General features: G+C 39.7%; 1 protein-coding gene across 7 annotated transcripts in view; it reads right to left on the bottom strand.

The window, feature by feature from the left end:
• Window positions 1-25,998, bottom strand: part of PARD3 (par-3 family cell polarity regulator) — a 652,516-nt gene that overhangs the window by 219,879 nt on the left and 406,639 nt on the right. For 4 of the 7 annotated variants that reach the window (XM_077808300.1, XM_077808297.1, XM_077808299.1 and 1 more), the window contains 3 exons: window positions 21,331-21,470; window positions 14,380-14,508; window positions 10,030-10,068 (listed from right to left, as the gene is read on the bottom strand). In XM_077808300.1, the coding sequence (XP_077664426.1) occupies window positions 10,030-10,068; window positions 14,380-14,508; window positions 21,331-21,470 (308 nt within the window). The remainder of the gene's footprint in view (window positions 1-10,029; window positions 10,069-14,379; window positions 14,509-21,330; window positions 21,471-25,998) is intronic. The other 3 variants (XM_077808301.1, XM_077808302.1, XM_077808298.1) reach the window with 1 other exon arrangement.

The raw sequence follows: 25,998 nt of genomic DNA on the forward strand, positions 1-25,998 counted from the left end.
GTCCTGTGGTGGATATGCATTAAAGACAAATACAAAAAGAGGAGCTCATTTAGACATGAAATTGGGCCTCCAGTGGAGAAAACATTGTCCATCGATTTAAAAGTGACACACAGAGATTCCATCTACGTTTCCCTCTGTTAAAAAATACTTTTTAAAAGAGAAAGAAAATGATTTGTAGTATGTTACGATCTTTTTTTGCATTATAGGTTTTACTGGCTTAAAGTGTCTATTTGTCTAGTTATAAATTGATGTAGAACTTATCTTGAATTTCCTCAAACCTGACTAATATAAAAAATCTTGTGCTCTCTTTCCCTCCCTAACTCTTCCTAGGTTAAGTATTTTAATTTCCCCCATATGTTAAACAAACAATAATGAATCTTATTAGCACGTATATACCAAGAGTCATCATTCATATTAGCTAAGTTAATATGTCACATCTGGCAGAGACTGCAGTCTGTACAAATCAAATAGCAGCTGCTAAATATCAAAAACTGTATTTGAAATGAGTGGTTTTGGTGTTTTGTTTTGTTTTTTTTTTTTTAACATTTTATGGGAAATGTAGTCTGCTTAAATTTTAATCCCAGCAAAGAGAAATTATTTGCATGTTGTATGCAGATTAAGTTAGGAATTTGTTTATATACTAGTACAGTGTTTTACTGAACTAGCATTGACATAATCCTGCTGTCTTACTAGTTGTGATTCATTTTAAAGCAAAGGATTTGGGTTCATAGCCATGCAAAAGAAATTTCAGTTTGATAGCAAAAACACATAGCCCATCTTCAAAGATGCTTTCAATTTAATGCTTAAAATGGATAATAAAAGTGCAAGTGAAAGAATATTTTGCAGGCATTTTTCAAAGGAACAAAAATGTTAACATGTGATTTTCATTTAGTATGAAATCAAAGCATTGTGAAAGCAGAAGTCTAAGTATTTCCACGTGTTTTCTTATTTACCTGGGTATAAGAATACCACTGCTTGTCTATACTAATATTTTTCTTTTTATGATCACACGACTATTGTTCTGACCTGTGGATTTATTCACTTACAATGACTATTATAACTAGTTTAAAATCAATATTTAAATCAATTGATCAGAACTCTATAAACCAGTGGTTCTCAACCGTTCCAGACTACTGTACTCCTTTCAGGAGTCTGATTTGTCTTGCATACCCCAAGTTTCACCTCACTTGAAGACTACTTGCTTACAAAATCAGATATAAAAATACAGAACTGTCACAGCACACAATTACTGAATAATTGCTTACTTTCTCATTTTTACAATATAATTATAAAAATAAATAGACTGGAATATAAATATTGTACTTACATTGCAGTGTATAGTAGTATAAATAAGTCATTGTATGAAATTTTAGTTTGTATGGAATTCACTAGTGCTTTTTAGGTAGCCTTTTGTAAACCTAGACAAATATCTAGATGAGTTGATGTACCCCCTGGAAGCCTTCTGGGTATCTGTGATTGAGAATCACTGCTATATACATCCTGCTTATCAAACATTTCTAAACTCTGTGAAACAGGTGAAATCAGTGTAATAATCATCATCAACTACTCTGGATCACACAGGTAATGGTCAGTGGTAGCTACTACAATGAGTACAATTAAAGCTAACATGCTCTATCTCAGATTTTGCTCTTACTCAAACTTTTCGCACACTGTGTACTACAACCCATAAGTAGTGGTAAAAATAACCCTGATACTTCACAGACTTCTACACTGTAGAACTGAAAATCTGGGCATTAATCCAATGGCATGTGGCTCAACCCAGAAAGCCCACAAAATAGCTCTCTTTTCCAAGCTATCTCCAGTTCATGAAAGAACTTCAGTGCCCAGCACACTGATCACATAGGATCCTAATCCGGAACATGTCTCCCATAGTATGACCTGGAAGACAGCAAAAGGTGACATATCTGAGAGAAAACCTGTGAATCAAAGGAAAAAATCCTGGTTTTGCAGCAGTTTGTGGTGGGAGCACACTACAACTTCCAATGGAGGCAACATCAGTATATAAGGGCACTGAGTATGGGAGTAAGGGGACCTAGGTTCTATTCCTAGCTCTGCCATTGACCTGCCAGGTAACTTTGGCAAATCACTTCAATCTCTCAGTGCCTCTGTTGCCCTTTCTGCCCTTTGTCTGTCTCATCTGTTCAGGCTGTAAGCTCTCCAGGGCACAGACTGTACCCTACCACGTGTGTGTAATGGTGACAAACGCAAATGAACCTAAGCTTGGTTGGAAGCCTCCAGCTATTACTGTAAAACAAATAATAAATAGTAATAGACTCCTGCCCCCTCACCTACCACACACAAACTGATTTTTAAACCCCCATCCTCCTCCTCCTGCACCTTCACCCCCTACTCTGTCCCGGTCTGCCCACAAGAGAGAGAAATGCAGGACCCAGACATCTTCAAATTTTAGCAAACACAAACATTTAACATTTAGACAAGCAGACCCCACGACCACTAGACAGGGTCTGTTGAGACCAGCTGGAGATTCTAGGGGACCACAGCTATCATGATAGAAATGTCATGGAGGGGAGAAACGGCTTTTGGCTTAGCAGGCCCCGACCCTTTGTTCTCTTTGGCTGACCAGGGAAAAGTTTCTTACAAACTACCTACTATTCCTTCCCTTGTTGACTTTCATGCTAGAATCCATTAAGCAATCCATGACTTGGCTATGGCCACATACCACAAACACTCTATTAAAACTACCCAAAAATGATCTTTCAGGGTGGGTTAGCTTCATCGCATCGCCGTGTTGTGTAAAGCAACTTCAGAACATTTTTGATGTTGCATCATGAGGTGAGGATAGAAAATCATGAATGGTGTGGAGAAAGTAAATAAGGAAATGTTATTTTAACACAAGGGTCACCCAATAAAATTAGACAACAGGTTTAAAACAAACATAAGGTAGTACCTCTTCACACAATACACAGTTAACCTGTGGAATTCATTGCCAGGGAATGTTGTGAAGGCCAAAAGTATAAATAAGTTAAAAATGGAATTAAATAAGTTCATGGAGGATAGGTCCATCAATGGCTATTAGCCAAAATGGTCAGGGGTGCAAACCCATGCTCTGGGTGTCCCTAAACCTCTGACTGCTGGAAGCTGGTACTGGACAACAGGAGATGGATCACTAGATAATTGCCCTGTTACGTTCATCTCCTCTGATGCATTAGTATTGGCCATTGTTGGAAAACAGGATATTGGGCTAGATGGACCATTGGTCTGACCCAGCATGGCGATTCTAATGTCCTTATGTTGAATATCTGCCTCGTGATATTGGAACAGACTTGCTTTTTCCAGAGGTCAAAGTTGTAAAGATGGTGACCTTAATTTAAATCGGAGGTGGGCAAAATATGGCCCACGGGACCATCCTGCTTGGCCCTTGATCTCCCAGCCAGGGAGGCTAGCCCCTGGGCCCGTCCCTGCTGTTCCCATCTCCCCCGCAGCCACACTGCCGCGTGGGCAACGTGGCTGGCTCTGGCCAGGCTGAGTGGCTGCGAGTTCCTGCTGCTCTGAGCAGCATGGTAAGGGGGCGGCGGATAACGGGTAGGCAGTCCTGGGGGGCAGTCAGGGGGTTGTTGGAGGGGGCAGAGGTTCTGGGGGGTGGCGGTCAGGGGATGGGGAACAGGAGGGTTGGATAGGACGTGGGAGTCCTGGGGGGCCTGTCAGGGGATGGGCTGTGAATAGGGGTCGGGGGCATTCAGGGGATGGGGAGCAGGGGGGGGTTGGGGTCCGGGGGGGGGGAGTTTGGGGTGGGGGGTCCTGGGAGGCGGCAGTCAGGGGACAAGGAGCGGGGGGTGTTGGATGGGTGGGGAGTTCTGAGGGGAGCAGTCAGAGGGCGGGAAGTGGGAGGGGGCAGATAGGGGGTGGGGGCCAGGCTGTTTGGGAGGCACAGCCTTCCCTACCCGGCCCTCCATACAGTTTCACTCCCCGATGTGGCCCTCAGTCCAAAAAGCTTGCCCACCCCTGATTTAAATCCATATTGAGCCACCGGCTTGCTGTACAAAATAATGTTAATAAAGCTGAGGCAATATAAAAAAAATTTTCCATGACTATTCTCTTGAATAATTAAAAAAAAAAAAGTTTAATATCCTGTGGCCTGTGTTTATGCCCCTGTAGGCTTGCTTTCCGCCAATATTCCACCAAACAACTTCACTGGCAGGAATGGCCATGGAAACAAAGTATTTAAATTGTCTTTCTGGGTGATGTTGGCAAGCCCCTTCACCTCTCAGTGACTTTTCTGGATTGGGTGCCAAGGAAGAACTCATACTTGAAGACTTCAGAGCCCACAGTGCAGTAAGAAAATTTTACATTTTTAACATGAGTGTTCAAATTAGAAAACTAATCCTAAAATTTGCACATCCAACCAGGGAACAAAATACCATGTGACCTTCATGCCAAATCAAATCTAACCAACAGATTGAATTTCAAATTTCAAGTATCTTATAATTTCAGCAAGCTGCTTATGATTGACTACTGGATAGGAATTATCCACGGAAATTATTAACTGATTCATTTCAAGAAAATTCACAAACAGGAAATGTTAAATTTGTTATATACATCATTCACTTTGGACTGCTATCTTCTTTAGTCCTCCATGTAAGTCATTCAGTAATATTCTATGTCCAATGGTAAGAGAGTCTACACACAGCAGTATCCTGCAGAAGATTACAGATTCTCTTTTTTTAAAAAAAGCTGTCAATTCCTTAGATTGCATCTTTATTAAAAATGTAATCTAAAGCCATTCAAAACTACCCTAAAAAAAGCTTTGAAGCCAGTGCAATCACCCTCACATCCCTTGCTATCAGTACCAAATTATTAGAAGACAAAAGCTGCATCTCTTCCTGTATATAACAAAAAGTTATAAAAAATAATCGGCATCATTCATTCATGATACAGACAATCAACATAAGAGAAAATAACACTGCCAACCTCATCAGCAGGCAAACCTCTCCCCGTCTGGTAATACATCCCACATGAAATGTCAGTGCTGTCCTCAGTATATGCATATAGGTTAAAACTATTCAGTATATGCATATAGGTTAAAACTATACTGCATGGGCTCAATTTTCAAACATGCCGAGCATCTATGGCTCCAGTTGAACTCAATGAGGAATATAGGTGCTCAGCACCTGTAAGAAATTCATGCTCCTTGTGAAAGGACAGCTCTATTTCTTCCATAGGGCAAAGCTTCCATGTAAACTAAAGATCTGTATGAATTACCTCTAAAAGAAGTGATGAGAACTGATACTTCTCCCCTTGGGCAAAATATCAGTGTTACTCCAGGGGGGATTCTGCGCCCCTCCAGGGGTGCAGAATTTATAACTTCTGCAGAATTCATGGCTCCTCCGCAGAAAAATGGGGGAGCAAAGAAATCTGTGGGGAACACATGCCACTTCTGCATCAGCCTGGGTGTGTCTGTTGGGAGCAGCCAGCCGCAGAGAAGATCACGACAAGGGGGAGGAGGGAGGCTGAGCGTGCATGTGTCTGTGGAGAGATGTTAAGAGGGTGGGGCTGGGCATGTGCCTGTGTGTGAACAAGTGAGAGACACTCACTCTGTCCCTCCCGCTTGCTGTTGTTGCGTCCTGGACTTGGAGGCATAGGTCTGTGTGAAGCAGGCTCTGTTCCTGAGGCAGAGCAGAAATGCAACAACTAAGCAAGCAGGCTGCTAAGGTTCCCTTTGTTAGTTAACTAAGCCTCCTTTACCTTGCCAGAGTGGTGTAAAGGAACCTTATTGTAAATGACAGTAACAGAATCCTCACCTAGGAAGGTCTATGTGCTTTCTCCCTTTTTTCCCCTGTGTCAGACAGGCACAATGGGGTTAGATTACAGCTAGTGATCTATTTTACTTATCCATTTAAAAAAAATGCAGGACAATGATTAGCAAAACTGTACGACTTTCATGTGTGAAAGTCTGAGCAATTTAAAGCGAAATCTACTTTACAGAACACCAAACACCAAAATAAAAGTAATGTAATTTAAATGAAAATCCAGGATTATTACTGGAATGCAGAGTATTGGTTTTTATGATTTTTTTCTGTACAGCAGTTTAAGTAAATTATCAAAATAAGTGAAACTGGTGTGATTATATTGCATTATTTTGACAAATAAAATATGCGGATTTTGGATTTTTTTTGGCGCAGAATTTTGGATTTTTTGGCGCAGAATTCCCCCAGGAGTAATATCATGTAAAAGTATTCAGCTATTCCATGTTCCAGGTTTATGCAAAAGATTAAGCAGTCAAATTTAAACATACTCTGACAAATGGCCAGAGACGAACAGAAGGTCAGTGCCATGTTAAAGACATAGCAAGAGGATATCAAGGAAAGAACCATGACTGATATTTTAATGAAAATGCTTACCACTTGCAGTGCCTTTCAGAGGACGGCTCTCCAATAAATTTTCAACTATCAATCATTTCATTCCTGAACTCTTCACAACTAAAAGCAAATCATGTCTTTCTAGGTAATTGCTGGTATATTTTCCCCCATCGTTTTAGTACTTGAGTGCTTCACAAACATCTATGAATTTCTCCTTACAACACCGATCTGAGGCAAGGAATATTATCCCCTTTTTACAGATAGGAAACTGCACACAAAAAACTCATGGAGGAAGTCTTTGTCAGAGCCAGGATACAAACCCAGATCTGACGACCAAACCAGTGCCTTAACCCCAAGACCATCCTTCTATTTTAGCTGGCCTGAGGAAACAAGGTATTAATCAAACCTCACAAGCACCCAATTTTGGAGGTAAGGTTCATTTATGTCAATTTTACAAATGTGGAATACAGAAAGACATATAAAAGCGTACAGAGAGACTGTGATTTTCCCATTGTTGCTAAGTAAACCAGTGGAAGAGTCAAGAAATGGAATCCAGGAGTTCCAATTTTCATTCTCTGACTCTGACCACTAGACCAGGGTCTTTTTCTTTCTGAGCCCCTCCTCCCCCAACATGCGATAAAAATTCCAGAGCCCATCTGTGCCACAACAACTGTTCTTCTGCATATCCAGTAGATTAAAAGCCAGGGACGGCATTAGGGGGTAACAAGCAGGACTACTGCCCAAGGGACCCATGCCGCAGGCAGCCCTGCGAAGCTAAGTTGCTCAGGCTTCGGCTTCAGCCCAGGTGATGCGGCTCAGGCTTTGTCTTTCTGCCCTGGCCCCTCTCTTGCTTATTTTGGCAGACCCGCTGAAACCTGCTCGTGACCCCCAAGGGGTTCTGGAACTCTGGTTGAGAACTGCTTCATGAGACCATGACTCTCTTTAATGTAAAATTCTCAGGTAGCTGGAAATTATTGTTTTCCTAGCAGTACACTGACATGCAGGTAACTTGCAGGTTTGAATTTGGAAAATAAACAGAGGAAAACAATTGTAAATGCAAAATAATACCCAAACACAATTAACTTTCAAAGAGAAGGGGGACGGGGAATTAATTGGCAGATGTTTTACACAGTATAATTAACAGTTTATTTCAATGCTCTATAACAAGATTAATTATGCTTCAAAACAGATATGTAATGACAAATTACTAGGTTTTTTTTACCAAGGTCAATCTCCTACATTCAAAACAATCCTGTGGAGCAACAGTTGCAGCTCTTCCATTTTGTTTCATTATTGGCCATCAAAGTGGTGCAGCTAGTAGAACATGAAACCAAGGTTTCAAAATGTCATATAGGCAAGACCTATGGTTCGGAAGTAATTTGGCTTCTTTCTTGTTTATCAGTGAAGCAGAAGGTAAGACCTTATGCTTAGCTGGGGCTTGGTTGCAGATAGAAATGAAGGTGTACTTCTTGGTGGGTGACTGATGAGCAAATTTAGATGCTGCAGGGTTAATGCCTTGGGGAAGTTCTTGATTGTTGTTATTATGGGAATAATCAGAGCCTATAATCTTGTGAAAGTGAGGGAAATCTAAAGTCATGTACTCTTCTGGACTGGCTGGCAAGGAAGGACTCATACTTAAAGAAAAATGAAGTAAAAACTCATTTTCAAGTATTTGGGAGGGTCTGATTGTCTACTGCACTTCTCTACATGTACACTGGTATAACTCCAATGAAATTGAAGCCAATGAAATTTCATCAGTGTAAATCTGGAGTAATGCAGAATTGAACAATGCCCTTAGGTTTTTGCAATATTAATATCTACATATAGGTTCTATTCCTGGCTTGTGATTTCAACAGGTTTCTTAAAATTATATACATAATACAAAACTATCATGAATAACTGTGGCAGTTTTGTTTTTAAATCTAAAAGAGCAGATTTTTTGTATTTCACCTCTCTCTCCTGATCTACACAGATCCAGCATCTTCACTGCTCTTACTGTTACTATTTTCGCTCTGCCTTCTACTGTGAATTCCATGACACAAAACTTACAACTAGCATCATAAGAACCAGAAGTGGGTGCAAAAACAGAAACTGCAAGAGTACAAATCTGAAAGGCCAGACAGCTAATGACAGGAGAACTAAACACGGAATAAGGCAGAACGAAGGAGAGTGGGGAGAAGCAGTCAAAACAAACAAGATTTAAAAAACAAATAAACCAGTGACTGTGTTATTGATTTGCAGCTGGGGAAAATTGCTTTTGTAGAAATCTCTAAATTATACTGTATGTGATGGTTATAAAATATTGTTGGGTCACAATCACTCCAGCAGAAAGACCATTTGCAAAATGAAGGATCATTGTCCATTACAAATTCTCACTTCTAAATTCCCAAATTGAGTCCAGTTTTTATTCCCACCCAGGAATACATCTTCAACCATCTCTCCCTTTGACTACCACAACTACCTTTTCCATGGCATCCTCAAGTTTCAGGTTGCCAAACATATGGAGGAAGCTGCTGCCCAATTCTCAAGTGTCCAATAAATGCAAAAATAAGCCCATCTTTATAGAATTTTATTGCCCCATTATGTATTTCAGATCCAATTAAAAATTGCCCGCCTTGACTTGATTACTTTTAAAAGACTTGTTCCAATCTACCTCATGGACTTGCACTCTCTACTCCTCTTCTTGTTCCTTCTGCTCACCTAGACGCAACTTTCTTTCTGCACCTAAACTCAACCCTGTTGGGAAGGCGCCCCTGTCACATTAAATAACTTTTCTATATCTCACCAACTCCCCATCTTACTTCACATCCTGCCAAATCTCTCTTCTCCCTTGCCTCTAACTCTTAATATCTCCCTGCTCTCATTTATTATTTAACTTAGCAACTGTGTTACCTATATGAAAGTTTTTGAGGTATCACTTGTAGGAAAGACACTATAGACATGAAAAGCATATATTGTATTATTTTATAATAATACTCCATAAGATGATGCATTTCTTGAAATAAATGACTAAGTATATTTTAGTATTCTTAATATTAAGAGACTGATATTTCTGCCTGGAGAGTATCAATGGATCTATGGAAATCCCTGTACACAACTTTGCCAAGGGATCTCAATCCAAACCTCCTAAAACTTACTACTTCCTTAACTTACATCACAATTCCTTAAAAATCACTTGCAACAACAAACAATGGCTTGAGATAAGGATACATGTCAGCCTTAACTTCAACTTAAATCACATAATGATTCTTTAAAATATCCTGACTAAATCCTCAGTTTATTGAATTGTTAGCTTCTGTCTTCTGACCAGGAAGCTTTCAAATAATATTGCAAATTACATAATAAAAATAAGTTTAAAATGTAAGGCTAGAGAGAGCCATCTACAGTATACAGAGTAACAGCCGTGTTAGTCTGTATTCGCAAAAAGAAAAGGAGTACTTGTGGCACCTTTGAGACTAACCAATTTATTTGAGCATAAGCTTTTGTGAGCTACAGCTCACTTTACCTGTAGCTCACGAAAGCTTATGCTCAAATAAATTGGTTAGTCTCTAAGGTGCCACAAGTACTCCTTTTCTATCTACAGTATAGAATGTGAAAGGAGGGTCTGTAAAACTTTAATTGATGGAAAAGTGCCATATAAATTTTAAAATATTTTGCGAGTCTTCTGAGATGTAAAAGACAAAGCTCTTACCGTTTCCTTTGCAATTTGTGACTGGCTTTGTTCTGCACTCTAAAGGAAGTAAAAAAAGAAAATAAATAAGAACATGGCTACATAAGACATTCACTGTCTATTAGCAGAGGGAAAGGGTCTCAATTCTGGCATGTCGCGGAGATGGGGGAGTGTAGGGAGCTGGTTGGATTCTGTGATCCACAGCCACCCGACCCTGGCACACTGTAAGAGTTGCACAGGCACAAATCTTATACCAGACCTAGGAACATAGCCACATTCACATCCCCTATCAAGCCCCGTGCCCTCCATTTCTGCCAGGAGTGATGAGGGTGTGGTTGGCACAGGACAAAGCCCAGCTGTCCACACTACCTGTATGCCAAAGGAGATTTCTCCTACTCAGGGGGAGTTCTCAGCTGACCACCCCTTGCTGAATTAAGGCCACTTTACATGGTACAAACCTGGACAATCTTGTGCAAACATTTTAAAGAAATATCTGCTGTCAAAATGGCCCACGCCTCTCTCAGCAGAAGCATGGCTTTGAGTTTGGCAATGGAATGGCCACACCCTGTGGTCGTGAGGGGAGAGGGAGTACTCACGCTCAGCCACACCGGACCCCTTCCACTGCCATCAGCCTCTCCTTAAGCCTAAGTGTGCACGTGGGTACAGGCCTCAGGGGAAAAACATTCTTCCCCATAGGCCAGTTTGGAAGTGTGTTTGGGGAACCGACTGGTTCTTACAGGCCCAGGCCCACCCAGGCACCCAGGCCATCTTGCCACTACTGCTGCTCAGCCCTCCCTGTCCAGCTGAGGTATCGCTGAGCTGTGTTTCCAGGATGTTCTGGGTCTAGCCAAATGCCTTATTTGGTAGGATTTTTTCTCTCTAGTCCAAAACGGCAAGCTGGCTAGGGGTAGTTTATTTGGGGTTTTCTGGCTTCCTTGCAGCATCCTGGATACTCAGTTTTTTGGCCAAAAGGACTGGGAATAAGAATAGAAATTTAATGTTAGGAAGTTTTATGTGAACATCTAGTGAGCTACAACTTGCAGCCAGTGTCCAATGATGATAAAAGAATGAAAGGGTGAGCTCTCAGAGATAAACATAAGTAAGGGATTCAGGATATGCAGGTGGAACTACTACCTCACAAGGCAGAGGAGAGACCTTAAATCTGTATCTGCCTCCATCTTGGCTGAAACTGGGGACTGAACCTGAGGCCTCCAGAGCTTGCACTAAAGAGCTACTTTCTCAGAACTGTAACATAATTTGCATCCTCTGTGGACTGGGCACAAAGGAGGCATCCTCATTCTCCTCTTGGGGAAGGGCAAGAGAATTCAGAGGAAGTCTGTGTCCTATTGGTTAAGCTGAAGAGGACTAACCCATATTAACTGGCTATGTGGCATGACGCCATTTATCAACACAGTGGATCCAAGAAAATGCCTGGCATTTTGGGGAAGGGTGTGATAGTTCTATCACCACCGTCAGTTAGAATTAATAAAGTTGCAGCCTGGCACTTGGAATTCCTTCCCTGCATTTGTGTTTTATTTGCCTGAGCATCCTGACCAACGTAAGTGCAGGTTTCAATGCTGCTGGTGCTGAATAATTATTCTCTCTCATGTGCACATATGACAACACAAGTCATATGTGCACACGATTTTACAGTAAACAAAGACAGTCTTTGCTTAAACATTCCCTTAATTACCTATATATAAATAATACTGTGCACTTCCATAGCTCCTCCCAGCCAACAATCTCAACATGCTCTAAAGACATTAAACTTCACAACTCTCCTGTGATGTAGTCAAGTTTTGTACTAAGGCAAATTTAGAACATAAGAATGGCTATACTGGGTCACACCAAAGGTCCATCCAGCCCAGTATTCTGTCTACCGACAGTGGCCAATGCCAGGTGCCCCAGAGGGAGTGAACTTAACAGAAAATGATCTAGTGATCTCTCTCCTGCCATCCAACTCCACCCTCTTACAAACAGAGGCTAGGGACACCATTCCTTACCCATTCTAGCTAATAGGTATTAATGGACTTAACGTCCATGAATTTATCCAGGCTAAGTTGTCAAAAGTCATACAGAAAGCAGAATCCACAACCCCTGATTCCCCAAATCAAATCTAAAGAACTTTTTATTGCCATGACTAGCCATACAAGTGTAGCCAAAGTGTAAATGGCTGTAATATTGAGCTCCTGTCAGCAGACAACTCCCAGGCCGGTGCTTTATGCACAAGATCGTATCAAGTAAATGTTTACAGAGTATTTATATCATGAAAACTCTGTTTATATATTGCTCATTAAATGTACTTACAATATTTATTTGTAAGAAATAATAAAGCAATATGGAAAAGATGGAGGGAAAGTGGGGAGGACACAAAGGACGAAGTATTGCATTGGACCATGTGTAAAAAATTCATTTATCATTAAGGCAAACAGACACAGTTTAGATTTTTTTTTCCATATAAAACTTCTATATGTGAAATTTTGATAAAAGTCAAGATGATGAATAGTTTTCAAACAAATTGTCTTTATTATTTCTTACTAGCAGACGGAAAAGCACCACTTCAGAACAAGTGTCAGTTCAGCAGCTCCCCACCACTTCTCTACTCATGCTCTTCATTATGCCCCATGACAGCTGCCAGCCGAGCAGAGTTGGAACTTGGTCATGTCAAGGTGTGAATGAACAAATCTTTATGCAATCAGGATTCATCAGACATTCCGGGTTAGAATCTCAGATAGTGTATTTTGCTGTAGCTCCATTGGAGTTAGAGCAATTTACACCAGCTTATGATCTGGACCTCTGATTATGTAGGTAAGTAAAGACTTCTCCATCTACCACCTGCCATGACTATGCTGCTATACTGACCTCTGTCAAAATACCACAGAGAGTGGCATCAGCACAGCACCAGCAGCGAGGCTGCTGAGGCTCAGCTCTTTTAAAGGAGCTGATTCACTTTGTGATGTCAAAAGATACGCAATAAAACTAAAATTAAACTGATTAAATATTACGGTTAACATGTACTTCTAGGTTATTCTAGATATAAGGAAGTTAAATCTTTACAGGATTTTATATGCATTACTATTCATTATGTATTATAACAGGAAGATTAATATAGAAATAATATATACAAAATTAAGATATATTCTTGCTACTAAGAGTTTATTTACAACACACAAAAATATTTCCATTCACCTTTACTGTAAGTTATCAATATTGTGAAAATTACATCACAGAAGCTTGTAAACCAATTGCTTTCACCTTTCCAGCCATTCAGAAGCATGTATGCGATTTCCATACCATTCAATTTGATTCAGTCTTTAAAGGAAAGCTTTCAGAAACCATGACATATCAGTACATGAAGTCACATTCCAAAAGAATTAGGCTAACAAATTTAGCTCATTTGCAGCCTTCTCAACCACTACAGTTTTTTAGGGTTAAATGCTGTTTTCAAAGATAAAAGACAGAGCAAGGACTGATATTAAATGCTTTAAAATGCCAAATAAAAATGCATTCTTTCTGCATTCAAGATATTAAAAATCCTGTAGACATGAAACAATTTGTTCATCCCACCAAAAAAGACAGCAGTTGCTCTTATTCTGCCTGTTTATGAGAATGCATCCAAACAATTTATTTTAATAGCTATATATTTATAACCATAGCACTTTAATTGAATATAAAACATAATACTGTTTATATTCATAGTCTACCTTTTTATAACAAAAGTTATCATGGGTAATAATCAAGGAAATATGTGTATACACTTTGCAAGTTGAACCAGTGTTGTAATAAACAATAATTGTTTCATTTCACTCAAAGTATTCAGAATACATTCTGTGAATTACCCTGCTAAATTAATAACAATGGGGGTCCAATACCACATAGGGGATGCTTTATACTAAAATAATAACCTTTTTTTCTTGCAAATTCCTCTTTTGGTACCATAGCATTCATACAGTCCATTCTGGCTTACTTTTAAGTGCTCGGAAATTTTTTTGATCAAGTGGCAGGACAAACAGTAAGTTTTCAAACACAGACTTGTGAATGTGAAAGGTATGAAATAATCCACTTGTCTCATGTATTCAAGTAAAGTCCATGCAATAGTTTTGTTTGTAATAAGCATTTCCTGTCCCCCAAAACACCACCATAATCTGATTTTAAAACTCCCAGTCACATATTCTAGTGAACATACAATTCCAAGACCAGAGCTAAAAAAAAAATAAAAAACGTTCATGTAAAGTTAACATGACCAGAGAATAACAAAAACTGATTTTCTTGTCTTCATTTCTGGTCACACACATTTACCAGCAGGTATCAGGACCAGACCATTTGCTTAAATTAATCTAAAATCTCCTAGATGCTCTCTGTTTTACGCACCAGTTCCCTTGGATGGAATGTTTCTTCCTGACGGAAAATCAAAAGGCTCACAGTCCCTCCCATCTTAGTGCTTCTCAGCAGGGAGACAGCTTCCTCCTGGGTTTTGCCGGTTAAATCAACTCCATTTACCTGTGACAAATAAAACATATAAAACTGCTAAGACTCCAGCATTAGAAAATATTACTCTACCCATCACACAGCACAATTCACTTGGAGGCCAAACTCTGTTACAAATCTAGAAGGAACTAACATAATGACTCTGCATCTGCTCCTATTCAAGTCAATGGGAATTTTGCTAATGGGATCAGTAGGAGCAAGGAATCTATAGGAAAATGCATAATATTCGTGGTTCTGGTCTTACATTTCTATTGATGATTTCTAGCATTCAAGAGAAAGAGATGACCAGGAAAGGTGTCACACTGACAGCTCTGGAGATCTCAGGCACCTTTATGCTCAAGAACAGAGCGTGTGTGGCAGAAGTGGAACTGTCCCCTGTGATGGTTCTCGAGGTGCCCAGGATTGTGAGTCACTAAGTTACCTCCAGCAAGAGGGAGACTTGCTTGTGCTTAACTGTGGGTCAGCTCCCTCACACCTGCAGACATTTATCCACCCAAATGAGCTCCTCTGGGCTCTGCCAGCCCTTATTTCGTCTTACAGGTTAACAATACGTGCACCCCAATCCCAGAGCCCGGCTGAAGCGTTCCCCTGTAGTGTTCAACCCCTTGTCCACAAAACACTCAGATATACCGTCTTCAGGGGAATAGTATACACAATAGCTTAAATGATTCAATTCAGAATCAGCTCCTTGTACAGTACCATAGCAGTGAGATACATATATAGTGAAACCAAACATAAGTTTATGATCAAAGATCAAGAGATCATGAGTAAGGATAATGGAAACAGAAGGGTTACATATAAAACAAAATCATAACACGGTCCCTAGAGACTAAACTTAACAGGCTAACAGTCTCACCCCAAATATCCTTTGCAACAATTCAGCCAAGGCTGGTTGTGATCCTGTTTTCATGGATGTAATTGCACTGCTCAATTACTTCCTAGGTGCAGGATAAAGAGGTGTCCCTTCCTTCCTTGCATTCCCCTTATATTCCTAATGTTGCCAACTCTCATGATTTTGTTTTGAGTCTCATGATAATTGTTTCCTTAAAGGCCCAAGTCCTAGAGTCAAGTGGATATGTGATCATTTTAGCCTTCATTCTTTTTTTTTTTAAAAAAAAAAAGTTTCTAGCCCTCATGGCCGTGGAGAAAGCTTCAAAATGTGACCCCAGTGCACCTTCAAGTCTCAAAAAGCAGAAGGCAAATAAAAAGAACACCAAATCTAATATTTGTACATAATCTCATGATTGTTAGTGAGCCTGACTCATGCTTTTTGAACATTTGGGGTTGGCAATACTGTTTCACCATTTGCCCCTCAGACTCAGGACAACTCCCCTCCCTACCCCTGTAATTAATTCTCCAGCCTGCTGCCTTCACATCCTCCTGCTGACTTTGCATGTAAATGACTCCCTATTGTGTTAACTTACAATGCTTAATTTACATGTAGACCAACAGAGACAAGTGAATAAACATCCTTTGCTGGGCAGAAACCTGTTTGTCCACTCTGCTTTAATTTGGATTTCAGAAACATATTTTTAGCACTGATACATAACTTCTTACATATAGCATTGGTACACACATTTCACGAGGATATGAACTAGTGTGACCATGGCTTTTATTTACGACCTCACAGTATATTCTTTAAAAAAGGAGTACTTGTGGCACCTTAGAGACTAACCAATTTATTTGAGCATAAGCTTTCGTGAGCTACAGCTCACTTCATCGGATGCATACTGTGGAAAATACAGAAGATGTTCTTATATATATATATATATATATATATACACACACACACACACACACACATATACATATATACACACACATGTATAAGAACATCTTCTGTATTTTCCACAGTATGCATCCGATGAAGTGAGCTGTAGCTCACGAAAGCTTATGCTCAAATAAATTGGTTAGTCTCTAAGGTGCCACAAGTACTCCTTTTCTTTTTGAGAATACAGACTAACACGGCTGTTACTCTGAAACCTGTCAGTATATTCTTTGGTAAACCAGAATGCACATTCCAGGATTAGGATATTCTTGTAACCCTCCCTGCCAGCTGACACGAAGGGCTTTATGGTCACACCCCACAAACATGTTTTTCAGGGAGATTTTCAAAGGCACAAGTGGAGGTTAGTAGCTTAATTCCCATCAACTTTAAATGGGAGTTGAACCTACCTGTTCCTTGTACTTGTGAAAACCTTCTCTCTCTCTTTTTTTTTTTTTTTAAAAACCTACTGCATAGCCAAATAGAAACCCAAGTAAAATGTTGGCATGTTAACCTGTGTTTTTCACCCAAATTATGAAGAATGAAAAGGAGTACTTGTGGCACCTTAGAGACTAACTTTCTTTTTGCGAATACAGACTAACACGGCTGTTACTCTGAAACCTGTCATTATGAAGAATGTTATGATTATTATTTAAAGAACACTGAATTTTTTAAAACTGCATCAAAGATGTGTTGCAAACATGGATTTATGTGACATTTTGTTTAAACAGATAGATATTTGATAGTGACAACTTCTATACATCAAAACAATCTTTTACTGGACAATGTATTGATGCAACATCACACGGAAACCTGGAGACCCAAGTTTTATCTTGTAATTAGCATTCCCTCCACATACACGTTACAGACTGCACAACAGATATATATAAAACATGTTTTGAGAGTAGACTCTGTCCCTGTATAACAGAGGGAAGAAACCACATACAAACATGCTATAGGGTGGAATGCAAAACCCTGTTGCTTTGGCATGCTGACAGCCTTTGCCTCTTGCCTCCTCCCCTGATACTCTGCTCAACACCTGAGCAAGCTACCAAGTGAAATTGACAAGAGATATTGCTGGCTTCACTTTGCTCTGCTGCTCACAAAGATTAGAAAAGAGAAATTTGTAAAATCTGGTCAGTTTCACTTTCTTAGGCTTTTCCATAGGTTGGTGCAGCAGCAAACTAAACTCAATAAGAGGCCTTGTGAATTTTTATTTCACTGCTGTGTTGGTATAAGGAGGTGAGTCACAGATTGAGAAAAGACCAAAGCAACAAGAGGGTGAAACATTGACTTTGGGGAGAGCCCGGGAAAGGATGAAAGAAATGGGTAGAGAGGGAAAAAGTAGAAATGAAGGGAAGGTAGGAATGCTGTGAATCAGAAAAAGGTCTTTGGTTGACCAGTGTCTTGAAAAAATATATTATGCATATATGGCACTGTAACGGAGCTCCCTTCTCCACCCCTTTGACCCTCACAAACAGGCGAGATACTGTCCAGGTTTATAAGCGCCAGTGTGTTAGTTATTAGGTCCCCTCCATCATCAGTTCATCAGTACAGCTTTGTGCAACAAAATACAAGTGGATATAAACCACCCCCTTAACCCACTCTCCAGGGGCAGAGAGGGAAAGATACCCTTATCCTGACATCCTGCATCCCCCATAGCCCAGTGGTCCCTGAACTGTGGGGCATGTCCCCCTAGGGGGTGGTGGAGAAACGTTCGGGGGGGGCACAGCAGGGCCTGGGCAGACAGCACCACCCAGCCCCGCTCTGCCCCAACTCTGCTCCAGCCCAGGCTTTCATCCCCAGCTGTGGCTCCACTCCCAGCCCCAGCCTCGCCCCCTGCCCCAACAATGGTCTCTCTCCTGGCCTAGGGTCTGAACCGTGGCTGGGGGGGAAGGGGAAGGATGGACAGGGGTAAGTGGGGCGCGAGGTAAAAAGTTTGGGCACCACTGCCCTAGCCCTTGCCAGCCTCCTCTACTTTAAGTGTTCCCATCTGATGGGTTGATTGTTCTCACTGGCTTGTCAGCCTCCTGCCTAATTAAGCCACTGCACACCCATCTCTCAATTAAATCCACTCTAAGGGGGAATAGCTAGTGCCTTAGTGCCAGAATACAGGTCAGCACTAGGCTCCTAGCACCCTGTCACATGCACTCAGCTGGAAAGAAGACAAATGGTAAATGTAGCGATACCAAGTGCAGAAGTGACAAAAGAAATCTTAGCGGACAGACATGAAAGAGAATAAATAACACATTTTGGAAGTGACAATTAATCTAAATAAAAGATATTAGGTCAAAATCCATCCCCCATTGTAAGTAATAGTTAATGAAATGGAGTTACATCAGGGACAAGTTTGGACCAATATTTAAAAGAAAATTTTGGCTCAAGCTGACTGTTTGACACCAGAACATCTTATTTAAGCTCAATATTGTAAGTGACAGAATGTGAATCTCCACCTTGAAGCAATATGACACTACAACGATCTCATCTGCAGGAGCAGAGGGGATGGAGAGCTGGGAATTTTGCAAGTAAACCTGAAAGGGTAAGAGGTATTTGTTTTTAACTGACTTTTCTATCAAACAACAAGTATATGCTTTGATTTGCTCTCTCAATCTACTCTGTTTTCCTTATCTCCAATATCTGTGGTGCTCTACTTTACGATTTTTTTCTTACAATCTTCTCTCTGGCCCCCACTGTTCCCTCAATTGTGTTTTTTCCTCTAATTTATTTGCATTTAAGGAACCATAAAATAACACCAATACCAGGCTTTAGAAGCCAGTGTCGTAAATTACAGATGCAATCCTTACACCCTGAAGGCCATATAAAACAAAAACAAAAAAGCAACAAACAGACCATAAGTCTTCAAGACCATATTACAAAGCAAAAGCACTCCACTTCCCAACACTGAACAAGATATTCAGCCTCAAAGCCTCCCAACCCTCCCAAATGCCCATTAAAATAAAAGAGAGCATTTCTCATTGTTTTCCCTTTGTTTGCTTTGTTTCAGCACTTTTCCAGTGTTGCAACACCTTCCCCAGCATTCAAAGACTAGCCGCACCTTTTAGTTGGAAAGAAGAGGAGAGATCTTATGATTCCAAAGCAGCAGGAGACATATGCCCTTGGTTTCATCTACATCCTTAAAGGGACACTTATTTTGTACCTTGTCATAAATATAAAGGGAAGAGTAAACACCTTTAAATCCCTCCTGGCCAGAGGAAAAACCCTTTCACCTGTAAAGGGTTAAGAAGCTAGGATAACCTCGCTGGCAGCTGACCAAAATGACCCATGAGGAGACAAGATACTTTCAAAGCTGGAGGGAGGGAAAAACAAAGGGTCTCTCTGTCTGTGTGATGCTTTTGCCAGGAACAGAAAAGGAATGGAGTCTTAGAACTTAGTAAGTAATCTAGCTAGATATGCGTTATATTCTGTTTTATTTAAATGGCTGAGAAAATAAGCTATGCTGAATGGAATGTATATTCCTGGTTTTGTGTCTTTTTGTAACTTAAGGTTTTGCCTAGAGGGATTCTCTACGTTTCGAATCTGATTACCCTGTAAGGTATTTACCATCTTGATTTTACAGAGGTGATTCTTTTACTTTTTTTCTTCAATTAAAATTCTTCTTTTAAGAACCTGATTGCTTTTTCATTGTTCTTGAGATCCAAGGGTTTGGGTCTGTGTTCACCTACGCAAATTGGTGAGGATTTTTATCAAGCCTTCCCCAGGAAAGGGGGTGTAGCTTTTGGGGGGATTTTGCGGGAAAAGACGTTTCCAAGCGGGCTTTTTCCCAGTTATATATTTGTGAGACGCTTGGTGGTGGCAGCAATAAAGTCCAAGGGCAAAAGGTAAAATAGTTTGTACCTTGGGGAAGTTTTAATCTATGCTGGTAAAAATAAGCTTAGAGGGTTTTCATGCAGGTCCCCACATCTGTACCCTACAGTTCAGAGTGGGGAAGGAACATTGACATACCAAAATTTGTGTCTTACAAAAAAATCAAGCTTTTATAAAAAACTCTAATGATCAAAATGTTCCCAATTTTATCCCCCTTCCAATAATTCTGTGAAAAAAATGCTTTGCCCTACACAGGAAAGTAGGGATTGCCCCACAGTCCTCTGAATCCATAGGGCATGCACCTAGCAGATCCAAGTGTGGGCACAGGCAGGGAATGGGTGGAGGCAAGGGGCTGCCATTGACCAAGCTAGCAATGTATCTGGAGAAAGTGGGAAGCCAATGAGAGAACTGGGACTCAGACTCAATTCCTCCCCTGGTCTGCAGTTTACTCAAGGCAGATTGCACAATGACAATTTACTCTTTATTAATGAATTAATACTACTGTACCTCCATCCACATAATTTCAGAAAAATTCTAATGGAAGTAGGGTTTCTTCCCTTGAACCTATAAACAACCCCCTATGATGTTTGCAATCCAACACTGTGGCATTTTGCTGGTACAAAAAATAAACAGCATGAAAGGTGAAAAGTGCACTAGATTTTAAAAGTCAATTCATTTTTAATTATGGAAAGTGATAGAACTGGTGTAAATACATAAAAGGCTGTTACAAGAAAGAGGGGAAAAATTTTTTTCTCCTTAACCTCTGTGGATGGGACAAGAAGCAATGGGATTAAATTGCAAAAAAGGAACGTTTAGGTTGGACATTAGGAAAAACTTCCTAACTCTCAGGATGGTTAAGCACTGGATAGCTTGCTTCGGAAGGTTGTGGAATCTCCATCATTGGAGATTTTTAAGATCAGGTTACACAAACACCTGTCAGGGATGGTCTACTCTAAAATAATACTTAGTCTTACTATGAGTGCAGGAGACTAGACTAGATGACCTCTCAAGTCTCATCCCGTCCTACGATTCTATTTAAAGAAATTTGTTTTGTAAAATCATTACTCTTAACCTGGCTGGGGACCCTCCTTTTAAGTATGTGCCATGTTGCAAATATACAGCCCTTAATTTGTTACATTTCCTGGGATAATATATTTTAAATGAACTAATCCAGTAACTCATGCCAAAATACAGAAAGCACCTTTTGAACTAGACTAGAGGAATAGTATACAATATTTCATCACCTCAGTAAGTCGGTCTCCAGCCTTCAGTCTCCCATCTTGAATAGCTGCACCTCTTGGAAGGATGTTTTTCACATAAATTGGAGCTGAGCCACCAATTGGTACATCTCTTGAAGTGATGCTAAATCCCAAGCCTTCTGTACCTGCATAAACAATATAAAGCATTATCATTTGTCTAAGAAGTGCATATTCATTTAATTATACTGCATATTAATTCTAATTCATTTGTTGCCAATATTTTCTGTTGTGACAATCACATACAGAAGCCTTATAAAAATACTGCCTAACAATGCTTCACAGAAAAATGTGAAAACATAATACCTGGAAATAACAATTTTTAATCTTAGGGCCCCCGTCTTACAACACAAATGACTGTTGGGCCCTTTCTCATGAAACCTCTGTACTGGGAATTTCCTGCTCATTGCCATATCTCCAAACTTCCACTTTTGATTAAGATGAATGAGATGGAAGTAGCGCAAAGCAGATCTGGCTTTCCTTAACTTCCTCTTCCTTGTCAGTCTGGATTTTGTCCTTGATTTAGTACAGAGTTCACTGATTTCATTGATCAATAATCTACTCTCCTTCTACAATGACTCTTTTAGCAATGTCAGCAGTTTGATACTGTTGACCATGAGGTTTTGCCAACTCATCCATGGACTCTGGCAGTGATGGATGGAAACAGTTCAGTTGTTCCATTCTTTCCACTCAGATAGGCCTCAGAATGTGTTATCAATTGCTCATCCACCCTGAATACTCTCTGATGTGGGCTACTACAGGGTTCCATGCTTCCTTACACTGTGTTCAACATTATATTATATAATGCCTCTAAGGAAGATAGTGAGACTGTCTAGCCTTCAGTGCTATTGAGATTGCACTCAAGTTTATGTCTCTTTTGCTGGACACAGATTATTACAGTTTCTCTGCTTGGCTAAAGCTCAATTTAGAGAAGTTGGAAGTGATCCTGGGAGGTATGAAGAAATAACATGAGGGTACCACAGGTGAAGTTGCCCGTTAATAAAGTGGTATACCCACAATTGGTCAATGTTGTGTACAGCCCAGGGTTGCTTTTGCAGCAGACTAACTCCTGGATTCACAAGTAGCCATGGTGGCTAGAAAGGGTTTTTTCCACTAGGCTATGAAAAATTTTTACTTTATCTTTTTGGTTTCAACTGTCTCACAGTTATCGGTGGGTTTGTGACCTCCACATTAGATAACCTCAACATTCCACCATGGGGTTATCATTGAGGACCATTTGGAATTTTTCATCTAGTACAGAATGTATATAGCCACTTACGGAGCACATAGCTGTTGGAGAAAGATGACATCTTCACCTTAGATTTATAATGTCCCCTATAGTTTGGTTCCCATTCACCTTAGAAACAACCTCTACCTCAGTAACTGAGATCAGCTGGGAGCTCCTGTTAACAGTCCCTAGAGCTGAACTTTGAGGAAGATGAATGTAGTATTCTCTGTGGAGGGTATGCAACCTGGAATTTGTTTAATGCAAAGCCTGAGTTTGTAGACTTTCAGGATACAGTGTCATGAGCATCTCTTTACTCTTTTTTTTGAGTGAGTAGGGTCATATTTACATATACCAAAGAGGTTGGAATCCAGTTTAGTTGACACTGATGCATATGTTGATGTCCTTGTTTGTACATGAACCCAGAGACATACATAATTGTATACACTCACAGATTTATTAACAACACATTTTAGAAATTGTAAAATAAAATATGTATCAATTAATTTAGGATACAAAAGTGGATTTCATTTATTTTCTTACATAAAATTCACAAGCATCACCTTCAGCAGAAAAGATGAACATATTGCAATGGCCAAGATTTCAGGAGTAATGAGTGATTTTGAGATAGAGAGAGACTCCTTGAGACACCTTACTGAGTACGTCTACTCAGTAATTAAACACCCATGGCTGGCCCAGGTCAGCTTACTTAAACTCATGGAGCTGTAAAACTGCGGTGTAGATGTTCAGGCTTGGCTGAAGCCCATACTCTGGGACCCCATGAGGTGGGAGGGCTCAGACCTGGGTGCCTGAGTCAGCTGACCAGGGCCAACTGTAGGTCTTTTATTTCAGTCTAGAGGTACCCACAGAGCCAGATTTTCAGGAGCTGGATGAACAGCACTTGTAGAAAATCAGGTCCTTCTAAAGTATTTCAAATGAGGTGCCCACTAATTACCAGTCACAATTTTGTAAATCTGAGCTACAAAGAATTTTCTTAAGTAAATATCATGGTCTAAAGGGTTTAAAAGAATAAAACTCTTATAAACTGAAATTGGAATCTTACTTTATGACAACCACCACTGAAAATATGCTATTAAAAAGCCATCTAAAAAAAAAAAACTCCAACCCTCTGCCAGCCAGAAAAAGCAGTGTCTTTTCCAAGTCACGACCCCAAAAAAATCTCATGTTGACCAGGCACTCCAATAATCTGGGGAAAGATTTTGGAATATTAAATCAAGATGGTCTTTGTAGAAAGAGTTTAAGACAGGAGATGAAAAAAATTACAATTCTTTAATAAAGCTTAAGTTTCCTGCACAAAATGAAGAAAAATACTTTGATGTCTATCATCCATAAGTAAGGGTATGTGATTGATATTGTTCAGTAAGTTTGGGGCAGAGCAATTGTTATGTGCTAACCTAACATGAAATAAATTGGTCTCCCTCAGCTCTATAGGACTCAAGATATTTATGCAAATAGTTTGAAAACCTTCATCCACTTTCTAGACACTACAGAATTTATCAATGTTACTATTTGGAAAGATGGAAAAAGATATAAATTCTGCAGCCACCATATTTTGTTTAGGAGATCCTGGTATTTTAATGATCTGGCAAAATTTTCATATAATTCTTCACTTCCTTCCAAGAGTGTGAAGATGACATGCAGAAGCCTATGGTTATGGATTGATTTCTTAATAATTTTCCTTTGCAGTGTTTATCCCTTTCTTAATTTAAAGAATCTCGGTTGTGGGTTGTTCTGCTTTAAAAACACTTTTTTGGGCTATGTATTGATATTGTTTTCAAGATATTCAAGTTTCTAAATAATGTTAAGGCTTTGAGTGCATGTCCAAGACAATGTCTCTTCATGGTTAATCTTAATTCCCTCTGACTCATTATTATGTCATTGCAGATCCACAGTTCACATACCATTGTGGGGGGAAAAAATTGGACCTCACATTTTCATATTACAAGTGTGCTTAGCACAGCTATTGTTAAAGCCTTACAAAATTCTACATGTTCACTCGCATAAGGTTAATGATTTTATTTTTTAAACACTAAGTAAAATCTTAAGTCTACTCATCTCTATAAAGAGTTGATCTGTAGGTTTTTAATGCCTAGGCAGATACATTTTCAGGATAAATTTTGCTGGGCTGATTTATAAAAGCTTTATGTTCCCCCTATAGTCAAGATGATTATTGGGTGTCCTCCTGCCCCCCTCCTTTTTTTAAAACAATTGTATTTTAATGCTATTACACATCTACAAATTTTGGTTAAATTTCATTTTAGATTTTTTGTTCTATCTTGGGATAAAAGTAAATTTTCTCCCATATGCATCATCCCAGATGCTCATTTCTACAGATGAAATAACATTCCAGTTGTATTTGTCTACTATTAAATCTCTGTACTCTCTGAGTGTAAAAAATGGCTGGACCTCTTCTTCAAGATGCTTTACTTTTGCATTTATAAGTATGAAACCTAAAACGTGGGTTTTTAAATACAACTTAGTTGTCTTGGATAGTTGTAATTTTATAGATTGTAATCAATTTATATTGGACTTTCCTAATGGCCTAAGAAACCCAGTTTAAAAAAAGAAAAAGAAAAAAAAGTCACAAATTTGGGAGATATTTTAGTGTGAAGATGACATTTTTACCAGCATGCTAGTGTACAAAGTAATATTTTTTCCAACACTAATTTCTGAAGGGACAGCAAGAAATGTGGCCAACTCATTTTGCCAGAGTTGTTCTTGCTTTTGCTAGATTATTTATATTTGCAACTGATAACATTTTGGTGAACATTTGCGCTGTCCATTCTAGCCATATTTTTTGTATTTTTCATCACCGTTGTGTATTGCGTATTTAATGTTGTTTAATCAGAACCTGTGTGCTCCATATGTAGTTTGAGGGTTTGATGAACTTTGGAAATTACTATAATACATTCAACTCGGGGCAACACACATGTGGCTGGATGGATTTTATGCCTATTATTTCCTCTGTGCCCATATAATTGATTCAATTATCCATGCTACATATGTCTCAGCCAACTTGGCAGTAGAAATGTGCATTACTTAGGTGACCTGGGAGAATCAATACCCCCCTGCTGCTGATATTGAACCTATTTAGTTCTTAGGGAATAAAATTGATCATCATGCTATTATTTATGAAGGAACTGTGCAAACATATGGCAGGCTCCACTGGTACCCTTGAAAGGTCCAAAGAAAAGATACTTTCAAAATTTTAAAGGAGAAAAGAAACTGGACACACATAGTCAGAACACAGAGTGAGAATGGCAAGGGAGCTGCAGGAGGAGATGAGATTTTTCCCACCTTCACAAATCCACAACAGGCTTTACTGACTTGACAGTCCCTTATAATCATCAGCACAAGACAATTTGATTCTCACCCTCAACTTAATTTTTAAGGGGTTGGAACAAGGACAG

The sequence above is a fragment of the Eretmochelys imbricata genome, chromosome 2 (genome assembly GCF_965152235.1).
Source record: "Eretmochelys imbricata isolate rEreImb1 chromosome 2, rEreImb1.hap1, whole genome shotgun sequence".
NCBI classification, from domain to species: Eukaryota; Metazoa; Chordata; order Testudines; family Cheloniidae; genus Eretmochelys; species Eretmochelys imbricata.